Source organism: Phyllostomus hastatus, unplaced genomic scaffold (genome assembly GCF_019186645.2).
Source record: "Phyllostomus hastatus isolate PE091 unplaced genomic scaffold, TTU_PhHast_1.1 phas_scaffold_501, whole genome shotgun sequence".
Lineage (NCBI taxonomy): Eukaryota > Metazoa > Chordata > Mammalia > Chiroptera > Phyllostomidae > Phyllostomus > Phyllostomus hastatus.
In genome coordinates, this window is record NW_025334033.1 from 33114402 (window position 1) to 33134745 (window position 20344).

The following is a 20344-nucleotide window of genomic DNA, read 5'->3' on the forward strand; positions in this document are numbered from 1 at the left end:
AGGCCATTTGAAAATGCAAGTTTTAATACCCTAAAGCAGCTGTATGAAGTTGTACTCCAAGACTGATCCAAGGAGCCCTGCCTTCAGATGGAAATAGATGAAACCACCACCACATGAGTTTCTAGCAAATTCATATTCTGTTCTAAAGAAATTCCTCAGAAAATCATCACTGGAAACTCATTATTTATTGAACACCCATTCTAGGGGTGTAAGAGAAGGAAGGAGATACAGAACACAGTAGTGAACTGTGTGCCTGGCTGTAGGATGTCTTTGATATATACACAATCTAAGTCAACCTTCATCACAGTCTTACAAGAAGGGTATTATTTTCCCCAATATACAGATAAAGAAACTGAGACTCAGAGATAATATGCCCATATGGCTGAAACGTGTCAAGATCAGTATATGTACCTAGGTGTGAATTCAAAGACTGTGCCTCAATAATACACTGTCTTGATGGCATGATGGGGGTGGGGATCGGTTGAAGGGAGATAGAGAATTAGATTCATTTCTGCATCTCTGGAGTCTCAGGAGGCTGTGAAGACATGCACTTACCCTCGGGGTCTGGGAAATCTGCGCTTCCCTTCTGGTGTTGCTGCAAATGAGATGCCTGATCTTGGACATATCACTGTACTTTTCCAAGTTCTGGATTCCAAGTTTCTCTTCACCCAGATGAACATTTAAGTCTAAAAATCTGTGATGAACACTGAAGAACTTTAAGTCCCCTCACCCAGACAAGATAACTCGTGAAAGTATCAGTGAAATACTATGGAAATTTAATGAGCATTCCTGACCATATTTTCTCTGGTGAAAGAGATGACCATTGCTGAAATAAAGCAGGTAGACAAGAACAGCTTTTAATACTTGTTCCCCACTCTTGCTGAGAGCCGAAGGCCTTCCCAACAGCTCTCCCCTATGCTCTTGCTTTCATGAGACTAAATACAGCTGAGAGATTCAAGGTTCACAATATGCAAAACCAAAGTTAATTTTGCAATGACTTTGACAAGAAAATGTTAATACAGAATGGAAACAAGTCTTGTAGGCTCTGACTCAGAATGTCTTCTTATTTATAAATGGGAACTCGAGATCCTTAGAAGTTTAATTCAACCCCAGATGAGACTGCTATAAAGGAAGGGAGTGATGGAGAGAGGTCCATAGTCACAAGACCAACATAGGAATCAGAAAATATCATTCACTCTTTCGGGATACTGATTGGTGGTTAAACAGTAAGGTAAAGGGAAGGTTCAGACACTTAAGAGATGCAATGAGAAATGTTTCCACCGTTCCCTCTAATGAGATCAAAAAGGCTCGGATCAATACTATGAAACAGGAGCACAAACAGGCAGTAGTTATAAATAGGCACTATTGGATGATCAAGCATAATTTTGCACACAGAGAACAAGTAGCAAGTCCAAATAACTACCACCAGAAAGTGCTTCTGTATTTCTGACTTACTTTTCGAATGGTTAAAATATGTACATGAAAGAAATCTTTAAAAGCTTTTAATGAATTAGAAACAACAAACAAGCAATCCTCCTGAAGATCTGTAAATTAATCTCAACATCTATAAAATAATGAAAGGTGGGAAAGCTGAGCTAAAGCATGTATTTGTACAGCTATCAAATTTTAATACTAAGAAATCTTTAGGTACCTTTGATGACCAAGGTCTTCCTACCTATGGGACTCTTCGGAAGCCAATGATGAGTTCTGCTTCCAGGTGGCTTGTTCTGATTCTATACAGTGCCAAGGGCATGGGGCCCTTCAGCATCCAGATTCATATTAAAGAATATAGCAAGGAAATGCATCAGAATCCCAGGAGGCTGCTCTGTCTCAGGTTCATATTTGATTGGGATATTCAATTATGAAAGGAAAGTGTATTTTTTAAAAAGGATATAATTAAAAGCTTCAATAAAACCAAGGTACATGATCATATTTATGTCCAGATTTTTAATAAAAAAGATAGAGAGGCATATGGAAACATATCATTTAAAAGACACAAACCCAGGAAGCACCTAAAATGCATGTCAAATGCTTGGATGAAAACTTAGTTCAATACAGGAATTAATGTGGTTCCCTTTTCTAAATGTTTGTAGTATTTGCTCCCAGTACTACTCACCTGTCAGGTATATCATGTGACCAGACAATAAACTCTTCAGTGTCTTGAGCAGTCCCTTGTCTTAGGATCTCACCCACCTGATATCTGCTTAACTGTGATGAAAATGTGAATGGAGCTCTTTTTTTTTCTTACTACATTTTTTTTATTTTAATCATTGTTCAAATACAGTTTTCTCCTTTTTACTCCCAATCCAGTCCCCTCTCCCAACCCTCCCCACTTATCCTCCCATTACCACCCTCCCCTTAGTTTATGACCATGTGTCCTTTAAGTTTGTTCCCGTGAACCCTTCCCACTGTTCCCTTAAATTCCCTCTACTCTCTTCTCTGGGCACTGTCAGCCTGGCCTCTATTTCAGTGTCTTTGGTTATATTTTGCTTGTTTCTTTGTTTTGTTATTTAGGTTCCTGTTAAAGGTGAGATCATATGGTATTTGTCTTTCACTGCCTGGCTTGTTTCGCTTAGCATAATGTTTTCCAGCTCCATCCATGCTGTTGCAAACCGCAGGAGCTCCTTTCTTTCTGCTGCATAGAATTCCATTGTGTAAATGTACCATAGTTTTTTGATCCATTCATTTACTGATGGGCATCTTGGTTGCTTCCAGCATCTAGCTATTGTAAATTGTGCTGCTATTAACATTGGGATGCATAGGTTCTTTTGGATTGGTGTTTTAGTGTTCTTAGGATAGAGTCCCAGCAGTGGAATTGCAGGGTCAAAAGGCAGATCCATTTTTAGTTTTCTGAGGAAGTTCCATACTGCTTTCCATAGTGGTTGTACCAGTCTGCAGTCCCACCAGCAGTGCACTAGGGATCCCTTTTCTCCACAACCTCTCCAACACTTGTTGTTTGTTGCTTTGTTTATGATGGCCATTCTGACTGGTGTGAAGTGGTATCTCATTGTGGTTTTAATTTGCATCTCTCTGATAGCTAGCGATATTGAACATTGTTTCATGTGTCTTTGGATTTTCTGTATGTCCTCCTTGGAGAAGTGTCTGTTCAAGTCCTTTGCCCACTTTTTAATTGGATTCCTTGTCTTCTTAGAGTGCAGTCTTGTAAGTTCTTTATATATTTTGGAGATTAAACCTTTGTCTGAGGTATCATTGGCAAATATGTTTTCCCATACAGTTGGTTCTCTTTTAATTTTGATACTGTTTTCTTTAGCTGTGCAGAAGCTTTTAATTTTGATGAGGTCCCATTTGTTTATTCTTTCCTTTATGTCCCTTGCTCTAGGGGACACATCAGTAAAAACGACATTACACGTCGTGAAATGTCTGAGATTTTCCTACCTACGTTCTCCTCTAGGACTTTAATGTTGTCACGTTTTATATTTAAGTCTTTTATCCACCTTGAATTTATTTTTGTATATGGTGTAAGTTGGTGCTCAAGATTCATTTTTTTGCACGTGGCTGTCCAGTTCTCCCAACACCATTTGTTGAAGAGGCTATTTTTACTGAATGGAGCTCTTTTGATAAAATAATAGAAAACACCTACCAGCAATATCCTCTTTCCTTCAACTGGTAATTCACACTCTGAGGCATCAAGCACACACACACAGTGTTAGGCAGAAGTAGGTTTACAGTTGTTCATATTGAAAATAATCCAATAATTAATAAATAATAATACAAGAATAAACTGTGTTTTGTGTATTCACAATTATAAACCTACTTTGGCCCCACCCTGTAAAACCACTGTGCTCAGGGGAATATGGCTTCAAGTTATAAAGCAAGGTTGAGCAGATGAATTGAAACATAATTTGGGGATAAATTGTCTATTAGTAAAATGCATGAAAATGGCAAGTTGATTTGTTACTCTCCTTAACGCTGTCAAAAGAAACATTAGGCTTTAAGAAAGATAGCAAAAAGTTATTAAGGATGGATTTTAAAATAAAAATAAACAGATGACATTCATGTTCTTAGCTGAGGGGGAGAGTGTTTTTTTAATCTGTTTTCAAGGAAAGATGATTAATTGAGCTGAATTCCAATAAAGGTAAACTTAAAAGTTTTGTTTTATTTAAAAATTAGACTTTCTAAGATTTAAAAGGTAAAGTTAAAACCATAAGTGTCCTGGAGGCTGATGGGTACTAATGTATTCAAAAACCAACTTGACAGAAAACTGTACTTTGTGACAAACGTAAGACTAGTAGAACACCTGACATACAAGACACAGAACAATACATATTTGTTGAATTAATGAATAGATTAATATACTTAGGTTTGTTACGCTACTATTTCTTTCTCCTGTTTCATTAAACCAGGCTCCTAACCCTTGTGAGTTTTCTAAAACTAATACCTAAAGAGAAAAAAGATGCCCTGGCTGGTGTGACTCAGTGGATTGAGCACTGGCCTTCGAACCAAAAGGTCCCTGGTTTGATTCCCAGTCTGGGCACATGCCTGGGTGGTGGGTCAGGTCCCCAGTAGGGGGCGTGTGACAGGCAACCACACACTGATGTTTCTCTCCCTCTCTTTTTCCCTCCCTTCCCCTCTGTCTAAAAATAAATAAGTAAAATCTTTTAAAGAAAAGAAAAAAGATGACTGGCATTAGAAACTTATTTTACAACTTGTGACCCTTCTCAATATACCAAGAAGGTGAGAGCACTTGGATTGCTTCTATGAATTCTAAGAATTTTTTCCCTATAATTTAACATTATAGACCATATAGGGTGTCTATAACAGCATATGGCCAAGTTTATGAAAGCATCCGAGAATAATTCAATTTCACAAAAAATGCAAATTTAACAGTAATACATTAATTCACGCCAACCCTGCTCTCAAGACAATCACCAGGGACACCCACATGAAATCAATACGTAGACATCTATTTAACTTGTATCACGGGCTCCCTAAGCAAATATCACACTACAAACCACTTAGGTATCCCTTATTCACAGGCAAACAGTGAACATTTTATAAAGCGAGCTGAAAGTGTCAAGTCATTAACAAATCAATCGATAACTGCTTCCCGCTTGAGTTTGCCAAACGAGGGCACAGATGTGCAACATCTGGACAGCAAACTGCTAACTGGCTGCAAGGTGTGATCTGCTTACAGCAGAGGCTTCCGTGTTTACACTGACTCCTCAAAGAAACCTTCCGTTCTCTTATGTCTCCTCTGGCTTCAGTAAGCATGAAAAGAAACCCACTCTCTCATACTATTCCTTAGATACCAAAAAGCCTGAGATCTCCAAGGACCACAATGGGAAATACTACACTACTCTTTTGCCTCCTCAAAGTGTCTGGGACTGAGGCAGAATGAAACAAAATGCCTGAGTGCATTACGTGATGAGGAGCAAATGGTTTAATCCTCGTAGCTCCCACTTCTACTGTTTTCAGAGCAAAATTTTTAGCATTTGGTGGGGCACACATGTATTCACAAGTAGCCAACTACTCTAAAGGGACCAAGAATGACCCTGGTTTTGCAAACAGTTACTTCTCTAAGTGTGAGCCCTGTTAATCACCACACTCATGGTGCCCAGCCCTTCAGAATGTCATCCTCTGTGCACAATATCAGGGCGGTCACTACTTCTATCTATCTCATCTCACAGAGAGCCAATACATCACACGGTGTCTGAGGTCACTTACCCAACTTGTCAGCTAAGAGACAATGAAAATGAAGAGAAGTGAAAAAAAGTTCTGCTTCCTCAATTTACACCACATGACAAAAACTTGTCTACAATGTGTCAGCAATGACAGCAACAGGCTAAAAAAGTATTGCCCATTTTCTCCTCTCATCCATTCAAAGACAAACAAAAAAAAATTAACAGCAAGACTCAACCCAAAGCCATACAAATGATGCTCTTAATTGTGAGAACTGAACACAATCTCAGGTCGGGATGGATCAAACATCCTTTCCACTAACAGAGAGGGGGGGTGAGGGTGGGGTGGGGTAAGAAACCTCTTACTCATCTCAGTGACTTGCTCTGTGGGGAGAACATGACTATTTGTTGTCAAACGCAGAAGTTAACAGCAGCACACACACATCTCTGCTGGAAGTGAGTCGTGCTGGGTCTTAAATGAGCCTGCACTGTATTTACTTACCTTCCTGTCTTACTTCCTGGGTGAAGAGTTTAATTAATACTTCACCCCAGCAACAATGCACAGAAGAAATAGCTTTATTGGGAGTGAAAGCCATAACAGCAATCTGCTTTTCCTGGGAATGGCAGTCTCTGTACTGCACTTCCCTTGTCCTCAGTGGAAATCTGTCAGCTCCCTGCTGTCTCAGTGATGAAAGTGGAGCCCATAAAATGCTCCACAAAGAACAAGAAAAAACTGGAAAACATTCCTGTTAACTCTTCTTCTGTCTTTATTTTAGATGCTCAGTGCACACCTTCCCAGAGTGCAGATGACAGCAACCCTCCATCACCTGAGCAAACTGCACTGCCACATCACGCCCATTACAGTCTGTCTGTTTCTCAGGTTAAGAGTTAAGGGCACATACAGCCAGGATGTCAGAAACAAGTTGCAAGAGGTGTGGTTTGCCCCACCCCCAGCACCCGGACAGAAACCGCACCCACTTCCCACTGCCGGTGCTCTTCCCCAGCCTTACCCTGCCCAGGAGGTTGTCCTGAAGCAGCGTCTCTTGCAGCACCGGAGCCACCTCCTCCAAGCTCAACATATGGCAAAGGTCGGTGAGTTCCTCCTGTCCCAGGGACCCAGTGCCTGTTGTGTCAAAACTGTCAAACAGCTCCTTGAGTCGGGCCTCATGCTGGTCTTGCTCCACCTCATCCATCCCATAGCCCACAGCGTTCACCTGTGCGGGACAGAGACAAGGACAGGTTGGGGCAGCCCCTGGAATCCCGCTGCTGCCACCCCTCCACACACTACCCCTACCCTCTGCACACCCTGGCCCCCTTGTGCTGGTTGACCGGGACTTTGGTGAGGGCCAGCAGGAGAGGTAATGCTGCACACCCACCTGCAAAACCACAGGTCTCTCCAGGACCCAGCACTGACCAGTGGAACTGCCCCATGCACTCACCTGGGGGAGGGGGGAATACCAACAAGGTCAGGTCACCGCAGGCTAACATTACCAGAATGAGGGAGTCTTGCAGACAGAAGGCGCCCCCCCAGGTGGGCAGCCAGTCTGGCAAATTCAAGACTGAAAGTGATTCTCTACCAGCTCATCTAGCCTAGGACTTACAGACGGTGAAAGGCTACTTCTGACATCCAGTCCTTTCAAATGAAGTAACTGTTAGTGCCAACAAACTGCAGGGCTACAGCTTCCACACAAGTCCTCGAGCTCCAGCCAACCTGTCCAGATGCTGCAATCTGCTGGCTCGGACGAGCTGATGTTTAGTTTCTCTTCCTGCAGCCTAGATGCTCCTCTTCGTGTTTAGACCAGAGGGTTGCAGCAGCAGGCACACGTCTGATACACAACCACCTCCCTGTTTACATGAGACCCAGTGCCTTTCACACGAGTTCCTCAAAAAGCAACTCAATTAACTTCATTGTTGCAATTACAGGTGTGACAGGAAGCGTATTCCCTGAAGCTCACTTTAGTCCCAGGAAGGTTTAGGTAATGCTTAGTTGCCTAGAGAAAGGTGAAAACAATACCCCAACCTATCAGACAGTGAGGTTTAAAGGAGCCACAGACCACATGAATCCTACAGAGTCTCAGGGGACCTCTACCATCTAGGCCACCTCACCTCTGTTCGCCCTGTTACTCTGTCTTCCATCTCTCTGACCCACCCAGACCGGATGTTCTTCTTCCATTGTCCATGGGATTGGTAAAAATATGGAATTATCAATAACTCTCGCAATCATTTTTGCTAAAAATATATAACATAAAATACTAGGGACATCCTACTTTAAAAATGAAGCTATTTTTGGGGGGGTTTTTTGCTTGCACATTAATTCATTTATAATGTGTGGGACCTTCCGACCAAAGGCTGCCACCTGCACATCTGGAGGCACCTTCACCACGATGCCATGGAAGACAAGTGCGACATCCACCCTCGAGACAGTGACCTCAGCGGTCTGAAACAAGGCCCTCAGAACCAGCCCTTGACTATAAAAAGCAGCACCTTAAAAAAATTTTTTTATCTTGCTAATATAAGTTTTTATTATAAGTACCACATAACATGAAATCCGCCCCATTAAAATCTGAATCGTGCAGAGAGTATTGATCTCCAGATCTTTTTCATCTTACACAATGAGCTCTATACCCACGGCACAGCAACTCCCCATTTCCCACCCACCCCCAGCTCCTGCAAACACCATTCTGCTTTTTAAAGTAGCACCGTTTACATAAAGCAAGCCCTGGGTCAGAAAACTCTAATTTAGAAGTGATGTTCTATGGAGCAGATCATTACAACATGGAAGACATGTATGTGAGTGAGTTAAGATGCTGAACATGGCCAGATCTGAAAACGAGAGCCTTCCATACAAATCTGTGATGCTCTAGGTTGTGTGGATGTCTTTCCACAGATAGCTGTTCACAACATGACAAGCTAAAACAGAACCATAGTCATCCCAAGGGTTTCAGCAGAAGCAGGTGGAGTCGGAGGATGGATTCCAGCTCTGCCACGTAGCCCGATTCTTACTGGGGCTGGACATTAACATGGAGAGGTACCATTCTGGTCGAGGCTCCCGGTATCAAAAGGCCTCTTCTCTTGATTACCAGTTTTTCTATTACTAAGGTGCTGCTGACTCTGGCTACCTTCCCAGAGTTGGTCTGTTGGGTTAACTAATCACTATGTAAATGTTTTCAAAATAAATGGAAAGCGCTATACAAACATCAAGGCACCAGAAAAGAAATGCCAAGGTGTTAAGCATAGCCACAAAAGTTAGGAATTTAGAAAAGCCCAAGGCTTGGCTAATGAGATTCACTTTGAGTCAGCCAGTTAATTGTCCGCTAAGATCTGCTGAGAATCCCCAAGGTGCTCTGGGATTTTTGGGGTTGCCATAGTTCTCAGACTCACTCTTGGGGTTTAACCATCCCATGGGCTGTGATGCTGTAATCTGACCAACTTCATAAAAGCCAGACTAGTGTGCTTTTGCTTGATTTTGCATATTAAAAAACAACTCAAAAGTGAAAGAATTCTAACACTTCCTCTTTTAAAAACTACTTTTAAGGGTTGGGGGTTTGTCCGTCTCCACCAGTGAAGGAGAGCCATAAAACTCACCATTTTCTGAGCAGTCCTGGTCTTATCCGTGGCTCTGAATTTGATAAGCTATCATGCCCTACTCTTTGGAAAGTCACTGGATTTTCACAAAATAAAATTCCTTTAATAAGAAAACACTCCTGTGACTAAAGGGGGAAACAGCCCTACGCCTAGAGAGCAAATGATGGTACATAAGAAAACATCCAAAAGATGTTACATATGGCAACAAGTTGTCAGTAGGCTTCTGGCACAGAATGCGTTTTTACTGGTTGATATTATCCCCCAAATGTTCATCAGTAATTTCATATGTAAGAATTTTTTTCTCCCCACTTGCCAGAAATTTCTTTAAAGGCAAGGTCCACAACTTCAATTTCTTTTATAGCTTTCCCCAAATGCATAGTATTTAGGGAAATGTATTCTTCATACCACGATGCAGTAAACATAGATTACTGAGTATATGGAGATTTGAGTGGAAACTTCACCTGAATAACTACAGAAATAAATGAGCACATGAAGAATTTGAAATGCCCACTTCTTCCGAAACACACCTCTACTCCCATCCAACTCTTTAGAAGGTGTGTTCAGTCTTAGACATAACCAAGCAGAAGTAGAAAGGCAGCACTCACTGCCAAATGGCTGTATGAAGTTTGGTTCAAGGATTTAGTAAGTGAGGCAACGGATTCTTACACTTGGGCTACATTTGTTTGTTATGGGATGTGGCTTTGGAGGACAGTCTGTACTAAAACACCTTCCCTGGGCCCCTCGTTTATAGAGTGGGAAAAATAATACCCATCTGGAAGGGCTGTCCTGAGGGTTAAATACGGTAAGCAACTGAGAGTAGTTAATCCCAAAGAAAGTTAATACCAGAGGGGAATTGAGAAAACCACCAAGAAAATACCTGTGACTTACAAGGAAGGGGTGAACTGAAGAGAGGTAACTTACACAAGCCGATCAGCCACAGATCTGCCTTTAAAGAAACACAGCAGGAGCTGTGGAATGCCAGAATCCAGAGGGCAAGAATGGGCAGGGTGCGTATTATGTACAGTAAAATGCTGTATTACTCAATGGTAATGGCAGTAGGTAATGTTTAATGTTTCTTCAATCTTTATTTTTTTAGGATTTTATTTATTTATTTTTAGAGAGGGGGAGGAGGGAGAAAGAGAGGGAGAGAAACATCAATGTGTGGTTGCCTCTTGAGGGCCCTCTACTGGAGGCCTGGCTCACAACCCAGGCATGTGCCCTGACTGGGAATCAAACCGGTGGCCCTTTGGTTTGCAGGCTGGAGCTCAATCCACTGAGCCACACCAGCCAGGGCTGTTTCTTTAACCTTTAAAGGCAGACTATTGATAAATGTAATGTGAAACAAAAGCAAAAAGGCTAAACTATAGTTGGGAACTCAGAAAAAAACAATTTCTTTTAACTTTCTGATCATTTACTATCAGACTGGCCTATGCAGAGTACTTTACCTATACGACCTCGTTTAATCCTCCTAATACTTTAAAGTAGATCTCACATTCCCATTTAAGATGTAGAAATCAGGGGTTGGCAAAAGTCTGCAATTTGTCCAAGGCTACAGCACTAACATGAGGGTGGAGCCAAGATCGGAACCCTGGTGTGACTCGAAACAACACTGTCTCTCAATCCCACACATAATAACACATTAAGGGGACCACTGAAATGATACTGGCAAAGCACTTGCCTCCACCTTCATGTGATAACCAGCGAAACAGTGCCAAGTGCCAGGCGTGGTTCTGTTGTAGGGAACACTTGCTGGCCACAGACTCTCCCAGGTCGTAATGGTGGGGGGCTCCTCCCTCCCTCCCACCCTTGACCCTTTGTTGAATAATTATAGTCTCCAAGGCATTAGGGATAGACAGAATAAGTACTTTCTTTTTAATAAAGCATCTCTGGAATATAGGGCAAGGAAGAACTAAATGTGTTTGTAAAAATGATCATGAAGAATCCCGTACCTTCAAGACTGGACAAAGTCCAGGAACTGACAGTTGTTAAATTAATTCCCCAAAACACTTAGCTACGTCTAATCTGTGCAATCCCACACTTTCCAGAGTCAAAGCCTGGCTGATGCCCACCGCTGACAGGAATCTTACCCAGAAATGAAGGAAGTTGGGTTTGGAGTCATAAATCTTTCTTCAAATGGCAAAGAACAACTCCAGTTTTATAAAGCCCGCCACAAACCTGAGCCTCCTTGCAACCATTTACCTTTCCACCCAAACTGTCAGGAGCCTTCACCACTCCTCTGGGATGAAAGGGCCAGTGTGGGCAGTATTTTGGAGTTCTAACTAGGGATGGTTAAATAAGAGGCAGATGCACAGAGCCATTAATCAAAACATTTATCACCCAGTGACCACCCATAATGAGAACTACACGGAGCATCTGCCTTCCAAATAATTCAAAACAAGGCTGCCAAAATGTGCAGCCCCTGACAGGGATGTCCATTACAGAGCTGTTATTGTGCTCCGCTCGGCAACCCTGGCTGATGAAATCACAGTGCCAACTGGGACTGCAAGAGGCATAGAAGGAGGTGCAGCTGGAATGATGAAGTCCCCGACATAAGGCCAACATGAAGTGGACACGTGAACTTATGAACTTTCCAGCATCCAAGATGTAGAAAGGAGCTTGTAAGAACGGCATCCCAGCCAAAGCAGACGTCTGTTCTGGGCCAGAGGGAGTAAAAGGGGGACAAAGCCTGGCAAGGGAAAACCAAATAATAAATGAGCACAATGCCAGAGCCCCTAGCTCAGGCCTTTTATTTTCCCTCCAGATGGTCCAACAGCTGAACAGCTACGAGGAATGTCTGCATGTCCCTCTTGGCTCAGCCGCTTTCGCTGGGTATTATAATAGATGCTTGTGGATCTGTGTTCAGACATGGCTGTTGGGGGTCCACAGACCAGGCAGTGACCACCAAGTGACTCATTCAGTTACTTTACAACTGAAGTGATAAACAGGCACAAACCCTGCTTGGGCAAAGCTTTTCTTTCACGCCTTTAGCTTTCACCGTGTGGTAAGTCAGAGCCTCATAATGCCAACGATCAAATTAAATTGCCCACCTTCTTTTTCTTCTCTCTTTTCTGCATTTTATTTTGCTGCAGATATTTTCAGTCTTACCATTTTGGACTAATTTAGTATAAAATGAAATAGGGACAAGAATAAATTCAAGTTTAGTAAAGCTTAATAGAAAAAGCACATGTCCCCATTTATGTATCTATATAGAATATTTCAGCTCAAAACGACTGCCGTGCACACCAGTCACTGTGAGATAGCCTCCTCTCTGCTCAGATTTCATTTCGGCCTCAGCACCTCATTTCTAACTGGATACTAAAAGCACAAGAGCATCACCAAGAATAAAATCATGATATAAAAATATAACACAAAAGCTTAAATGACACCACCCAGAAAACAAAGTCACATTCAATTTTAAAGAATAATAATCTTTGCTAACTACACTGTAAAATTTCATTTAATTAAGAGTATTCTACTAGTATTTATTCTAAAACATACATAAATTTAGTATTTTACTGTACTGAATGATGCAGCCAAGCCACGCTTTTGTTAAACCTAAGCAAGGTGGATTACCTAATCGAGCTGTTAGCTCAGGAGAGCTGGAGGAATAAAATCATTAGCCTAGCACACTGTAGATTCAATAACCTTTAATCAGCTAAGAAGTGACATTACAGAAGCAGAAAACCCACTGTTACTTTCTTAAAAGAGACTGCTTGTAACAACTTTCACTTCTTGAGCCATATTAACTCAAATTAATGTAAAATGCCTGCAGCTATGAAAACAGTTCGCTGGGATCAAAGTGAAGAGTTTCACTTTTGACATCTGTAAACAATAGGTTTTCTCAACTTTGTTTTTTAAGTGAGCACTAGAACATGAATACTTTGTAATTTTTCCATCCAAAAGCTGGAATAAATGGTTAATTGCTGTTATAAATTGCCATACAGAAGCATCCTAATTTCAAACAGCTACTCATTTGCATATACCCATACTCTTTTTAAAATTCTATTTTATTTGTTAAAAGGATAAAATATCTTGCCCAAGCTTCGGTAAGTCTCTCCACAAGCCCCTGTACAGCATATGTAAGTTCAATAGCCAGAATTCAAACCACATAATTTATTGGCCCACAAATGAATTGATATTTATAAAAATTGATCTTCTGAAGAGACTTTAGGTTGCTTGAATCCTCCAAAAATGCTCTGGTTAAACTTGCCAACCCTTTATTGATATTAGCCTGATAAAATGTATTTTCATTATCAACACAAATAGGAAGCATCAAGATTGGTGAAATGTTAGTTTAGAAAGCCATCATGTGCAGTGACATTTCAAACAATTTACTTGGCCAACATTTAACTTATGACAAGAATACTGCCCACTAAATTAAGATTGGTTGTTTAGAATTCATTGGAGCCTCTCTGTGACAGTTAGTATCTTTTACATTATAATATCTTTATGATTTTTAGGGTCATCACGTAACTAAAATAAAAAAAAAGAACAAGAAAAAAAGACACCCATACCGTTCTGAGCAACTTCCTATTAAAAAGACAGATATGTGACATTTTAATGCAAAGACTGTGCCTGTGACGGCTTCCTTTCTGTTGCTCCCTGTAAAGCCTTCTCCTGCCTTTGCCCCATGTCCTACCCATTGGGAACATCCACAAGCCCTACCCTTTATGTATACTGCAGCTCAGAATTCTCTCCGTTACAGATGCAGCACAGAGTGAGTGAAAGTAAACAAATCCACAAAGAAGCGCCCCAGCAGTTCACTTGACCTCCCAAAGGACACTGACAACAGCTGAAGAGGCCAAAAGAAACTGCAGGCTGCAGCCAGCCTGTAATGTTACTTTCACACACAGTCTGGGTATTTTCACATCCCTCTTCAACTCCAGAGCAAGAGCTGCCAGTATTCTAGGTCAGCCACCAACATGCTAGCCACTAGAGAAGGTCAAGATTAAATTGAGCTGACATGGAAAAATAATTTCCTTGCAGACTGTCCATCCTTAGGAAACAAGTAAACATATACATTTAATTTAACGTATGTATGGGAGCCAAATGAGAATCTTCCATGGTCTCAGGGGCTTAGCCCATGTGCCACGGTGGACTTGAATAGGATTCTAATCCCAAACAGCTCCCACCTCAGTCACAAAAGACAGCCATGCAATCTGTTTTCATTTCATACATTCAGTAGTTAAGTTGTATGGCAAGCCCACCTCAGGAATTCCTCAACCCTACGAGGGGATCTGTTCCAGTAAAGTAAAGACAGCAAAAGATCTCATGATAGCTGAGTTGTCTAGACACAGGGTGCATGGTGGAGCAATCTTTCCAGCCCCCACTTCATCTGCAGGCTAAGGCTAGGGCTGAGGCTGGGAAACCGCCTCTTTCCATCTCTACCTCTTTCAACTTCACAGAAAGAACTCTCAGCAGTAAACTGCTTCCACCAGCTTCGTCCTTTCGCCAGGGACCGGTCTGGCAGCTGCAGAAGCCCAGCTCCTGGAACCCTGGAAGCTTCTCCCGCTCCCCGCTACACTTGCATTCTGCTTGGCCTGGCGAGCACGGCTTTCAGGCAATAAACGAGTGGCATTTTGTTCTTTTCCCCTTCTTAGTAGTAACTGCCCTGGGAAAGTCTTCCTATATGCATCGACCCCACACACCTCCGAAAATCCCCACTTTAAGGTTAGCTCTCCGATACTCAAAATACTCCAGGCTAACACCTCGGGTTTCCCCAGACAGGGTTCTCTTCAGCCTCTCAATCACAAGGCTGCCTGGGTGGCACAAGGCAACAGAACAACTATCCCTTCTGTTCCGTCCAGGTCTCAAGTCCACTCCTGGACCAACATACAGAAGCCCCTTCCAGCTGTCGGCTGCAGGCTGGGACCACGCGGGTGGCGGAGGTGCCCGGACCCGACTGCGGAGGCGAGGTGCCGCAGAAGCGCGGGTGCGCCGCCTAGGTCCCTGGCAACATGCGATGCAGATGTGTCCCCGACTCGCCTGCCCATCGCTGCCCCCAGAAACCGCAGACGCCCCGCTGTAGCGCCAGGCAGCCAGCTCTCACGGCCCCCGCCGTCCTCGCCTACCTTCTGTCGGCCTCTCCGCTGCGCCCGCACAGCCTGCCGCCTGCCTCCAGTGCTCTGCAAAGCGAAGGTGGATGCTTTGTTAGGGCGCAAGTAGCGGGACAATACTTCGCAGGCGGCGCCGAGGTTCTGGGCGGGCGTCCTTCAAAAGGACGGGAACGGAGACCCGCGCGGCCGTCATTTCCATATGTAAGAGGCCAGCTTTTACAAAAGCCCGACTCGAGGGGGTTGCGGCGCGCGCGTCCTCCCACCCCGGGCCCACCCCCGCCGGCGCAGTCCGCGCCTCCACGACCAGCCCCTCCTTCGCCTCCGAAGCCTCCCCCTCCCCGCCTGGTCCCCGGGGAGAGTCCCGACCCGGTCGCCCGCCAAGCCACCCGCTTCCTCTCTCTCGGCCGCTACCTACGCCCGGGCCGCGGAGACGGCTCCCGCCCTGGCCCCGAAGGGAATGCCCCTGCCCGTCCGGTGCCGGGTACGTGCCAGGCGCGCAGGGCCCCACCGACGACGCGGGGGCAGAGCGAGGCCTCCGCGCACCCCCAGGCCGTGGAGCGGGGGTCCCGGAGGCCGGCTGCACGCTTACCGCGCGTCCCGGGGCTCAGGCGCCGGTCGCCGCCGCGGGGACCATCGCCGCGGGCGCACTCAGGGCTCTCACGCGCTGGCAGCGGCAGCGGGACGGCCGCGCCCAGCGCGCTCGGCTCCCGGCGGTGCCGCGGCCACCCGGAGCTTTGGACGCCGGTTTGGAAGGGCCAGGCCCGCGCGGGGAGGAGGAGCCAGGGCGGCGCCGGCCGGGGCGCGGCTCCTCCTCCCGACCCGGGCCTCCGGGCGGCGGGGGGCGGAGCGCCTGGCGCCTCCGGGGCTTCGCCGGGTCTGTCCCCCCCCCCAACCTTGATCGGGACTGCGTCCAGGTCCCGACTGCTCGGGGTCGCGGAACCCGGAGGAGCCCGGTCCGATCTTGTCTGCGGCTGGACGCGGGGAAGGTCGTTGTAGAGATTTGAACTTGGAAAAGCCAGGACTCAAGCGGGTGTAGGTGGAGGGGACCAGCGCCCCGAGGTCGCTGCCGGACAGCGGCTGGCGCGTCCACCATTCGTCCCCTGCCCGCTGGCCTCCCTTTTCTCCCAGACGCGCCCTCGCACACCCCCTGGCACAGCCCGCTACGCCCCGGACCGCCGGTGGCCACTTTTAGGTGTGTGTGTGGGGGAAAGTCCCCGCCTCCAGCCAGCGGTACTTTAAGGTGAGCATTTAGGTGCCTCTCTTGCCCTCGGGCGGCCCTGGATTTTTCAGCCCTCCAGCGCCCATTTCCGTTATCAGAAGAAAGGTCCAGAAGGCGGAAGGGCTCTAGACTGGCCTCTGAGTCCTTTAGAGCGAGGCAACACTGCTCCCAGATCTTAACCGGCTTCTGCACCTGCCCCCCACTGTCCGCATCGGCCCCCACCCCTTATCCAGTCTTCCGCGGGGACATCCGACCCTCGGTCACTAGCCACCCAGGACAGAAACGCCTTGGAGTTGGTAGTTTCCAGCCAACTATTGCTCGACGTTCACCGCCTCCTCCGTCTTCCCCCCTACTCCACTCCCCCGCCCCCAATCCCCAAATCTCCGCTAACTCCCCCATCCCTGCAATTCTGACCTGGATGCAAACGGGATACCAGACCAGGCCTAGAGTGGTGGCAGCTGTGGGCTGGGGCGATACCCAAGCCTCTCTGAGCTGCAGGATTAAATGTGTTGCCCTTGAAGACGGAGACGCCTGATTTATTATAACCCACAAATCTGGTTATTTCAACAAGGAACTGGAGAAAGCTGCCTTGCCTCTGCGAGAACAAGGGACAGGAAGGAAACTAGCATTTGAGAATCCACTGTGCTGGAAGCACGACGGAAATGATCTTACCTAATCCTTGCACTACCTTCAGGATGCAGGCATTATTGTACTCGCTTTGCAGCTGAGGAAACTGGACCTTAGAAATGTTAAGGACCTCAGTCAGGATCACATAGCTAGTATTTGGCAGAGCTGGGTTAAAAAAAAAAAAGCACATTCAAAAGCAGATCACATGTGGTAAAATTGCATGAAACTAAGAACACACACAAACGAGTGCATGTAAAATTGGCGGCATTTGAATAAGGCCCTAGGATTTTATTAATGTCAGGTGTCTGGTTGTGATAGTGTACTAGTTATGCAAGATATTATCACTGGGGAAACTTGGGTGAAGGGGACATAAGGAATCTCTACATTATTTCTTACAACTTAATATGAATCTATAATTACTTCAAAGTAGAAAATTTTAAAAAATAAAGCAGATCGGTCTTATTTTAGAAACCAAGCACTCTTCCTTCCACAGACAGTGTGCCTGGGGAATAAGAAAGGGGAGAGGTTCACGTTCTGTGTGCACACCCAAACTCTCGCAATTTAAGCATGGTTGTTCAGTGACAGTAATTATGCAACACGGTTGTTCAGTGACAGTAATTGTGCAACATGTACGCACTATTAAGCCAACAGCTAACTTGTTACCAGAATATTTACATTGGTATCATTTTGTATATAAGGGAATAATGTCCACTGGGGGCTAACACAGCTAAAAGTCTTAGAAGGTAAAAGATAAAGAGATATTTTTCTTGTTTTACCTAATCTCTGCCATGGGAAACTCAACCTATTGGTTTTCTCTCCAAATATCCCTTTTTAATCTGCAAGAATCTTAAGGCTGAGACTGCTCATTAGTTTAAAACATAGTGATTCTTGGGGGCCAGAGATGTTGGAACCAGTACTCACTCCCCGTGGAGGAAGATCAAAATTGGTGAGGGTTATATAATTTGAAAAACAGAAGATATTCTTTCTTGAGAGGAGTGAGTGGCATGGGGTGAGTGCTGAGGCTAGAAACTGGAAATTACATTCAACAACCTCTAGTCTCCCTACAAAATGGAGGAAATGTAGCAGTTACTTCATGGTGTAGCTTTGCAAAAGCAATTTTACTAAGGTAGGTATAACTTAATGTGATATGTCTGTAATTTATGTTGCACAGGGTGAAGGTTAATCTTAGTCCACTCAAGTCACCAGAAGAAAGTGGGGACTTATCAATACCTTAGAACCTATCACTTTAGCTTTTCTCTCTATTAAAACAAAAATGAAGATAATAGCAGAAAATAATAGCCAAACTCCAATTTTACATTATATGCAATAACAGTAAAAGTGGAAAAGAAATGTAAACATTTACCCTGCATTAATGCCCCTTACAAACCACATTTCACTCCCATCTATTGCAGTTTATCTGCCTCTGATGTCATCTCCCATCTTATGGAGAGCCTTGTTCTGGGACCCAGGATCCTTCAAGTATTTGCAGATGATATTTTTGAGTGGCTTTCTGCTGCATTTTTCAGTTTTAAACTGGCTTTCTCAGATGATCAAAAGCTCTAAGAAGTTACCTAAAGAGTACTCCAGTGAAGAGAAAGTTACTGTTTCTTCCTGAAAGTAACTTTGTAATGATTAATTTAGAGTCAGGACAGAAAAAAAAAAGAATTAAAAGAAGAGAAAAAGCAAATTCAGACTTTGTAAATTTCCTGTGCAGAGTTAAAGCTCCCCCCCCCCCCCCCGCCCCCAATCAGGGAAAGCCTGTAACTCTACCAGGGGTGTCAAACTCATTTTCACTGGGGGCCACATCAGCCTCGAGGTTGCCTTCAAAGGGCGGAATGTCATTTTAGGACTGCATAAATGTAACTGCTCCTTAACTAGGGGCAAGGAGCTCGGTGCTGCCACAGGGTAGAAACCAGGTGCCAGGCTGGATAAAACACGGTGGAGGGCTGGATTCGGTCCTCAGACTTTGTGTTTGCCACCTGTGCTCTAACCGAACTGAGTCCATCTTCCCCCAAAGCTGCTTGTTGGGTGTAATTTATTTTTCATGTACAAAATAGTGAAAAACAAACAAACAAACACACAAACAAAAACAAAACCCACATCTCCTCCCGTCACTCTGTAGAAACTCCCAGGTCCTTCTACACTTCTTCAGTAAATGTCTTTCTTATTTCTCTGACCATTTGAACTGATCAAAACAGTCTCTGGGGAAACTGTAGAGTTACACCATGGAGGGTCAACTGGTTCAAGCACATTATCAATTATGGTCCAGCCCAGAGCCTGTTGGGGTGAAAGGGAATCATTCTCCCCACGGCCCTAAGCAGTAGGTAGTGAAAGGAGGAAAGGGGAAATTGATTGGAGACATGCAAGTTAAAGACTAGGAGTTTCAGTCACAAAATGTAGGCAGTAAGAACCTAAGAAATTGGCAGGGAAAAAGGAAAACAACACAGAAAAGGAGCAGGAAAGAGACAGAAGGCAATCTGATTTATGCTTTTGCCCTAAAAGGGCATTCACTAGGAATTAGGATTCTCTCTTCATTTTCCCTCATTAAATACATGAAGAAAGAGGAAACAGATTTGGCACAATTTAACCTTTTTTCATCTTCACCTGAGGAAATTTTTTTCAGTGCTTTTAGGGAGAGAGGAAGGGAGAGAGAGAAACATCAGTGCTAGAGAGAAGCATTGATTAGTTGCCTCCTGTAGGTGCCCAGACATGGAATCAAACCTGCAACCCAGGTATGTACTCTGACTGGGAATCAAACCCACAAATCTTGGTTATGGGATGACCATCCAACCAACTAGACACACCAGCCAGGCCTACCACGGCCCTGAAAGTCATGAGCTATTCAAAAGAAACATCAATCTTCATTCTTGCCCTTGAGGAATATATCATTCTCTCTTGGGGAAGCAAAAATATGCACACATGAGAGAATAAGGGAGTAATGTGATGTGGCATTGGATTCTAGTCAGCTCCTCCAGTTGGGCGTCATACACATGTATAACATGACAGAGAAGAGAGGAATAATTTCCCTAAAATCATGGCTTCTATCAGGTCATCCCACCCACTGCTTTTCATGTCAGGTCCTGGATCTCCTTCCTAACATTAGAGGCCCTGCAGATCCATGCAAATGTGTGTATCCTCAAGGTCCCCAGACAATCTACCCTCCTTCTGCCCTGCTCCTGTGTGCTGCTGAGTCTTCCCTCTGCTGCTCTTCCTATCCA

The 20344-nt window shown here is 44.5% G+C and overlaps 1 protein-coding gene across 6 annotated transcripts in view; it reads right to left on the reverse strand.

Moving 5' to 3' along the window:
* NIN (ninein) overlaps positions 1–16038 on the reverse strand; it is a 96966-nt gene extending 80928 nt beyond the window's left edge. For all 6 annotated transcript variants that reach the window (XM_045822118.1, XM_045822117.1, XM_045822119.1 and 3 more), the window contains exons 1-3: positions 15870–16038; positions 15296–15349; positions 6650–6853 (exon numbers count right to left, since the gene is read on the reverse strand). In XM_045822118.1, the coding sequence (XP_045678074.1) occupies positions 6650–6832 (183 nt within the window). In that variant the 5' untranslated portion in view covers positions 6833–6853; positions 15296–15349; positions 15870–16038. The remainder of the gene's footprint in view (positions 1–6649; positions 6854–15295; positions 15350–15869) is intronic.
* Between the last annotated feature and the right edge of the window lie 4306 nt (positions 16039–20344).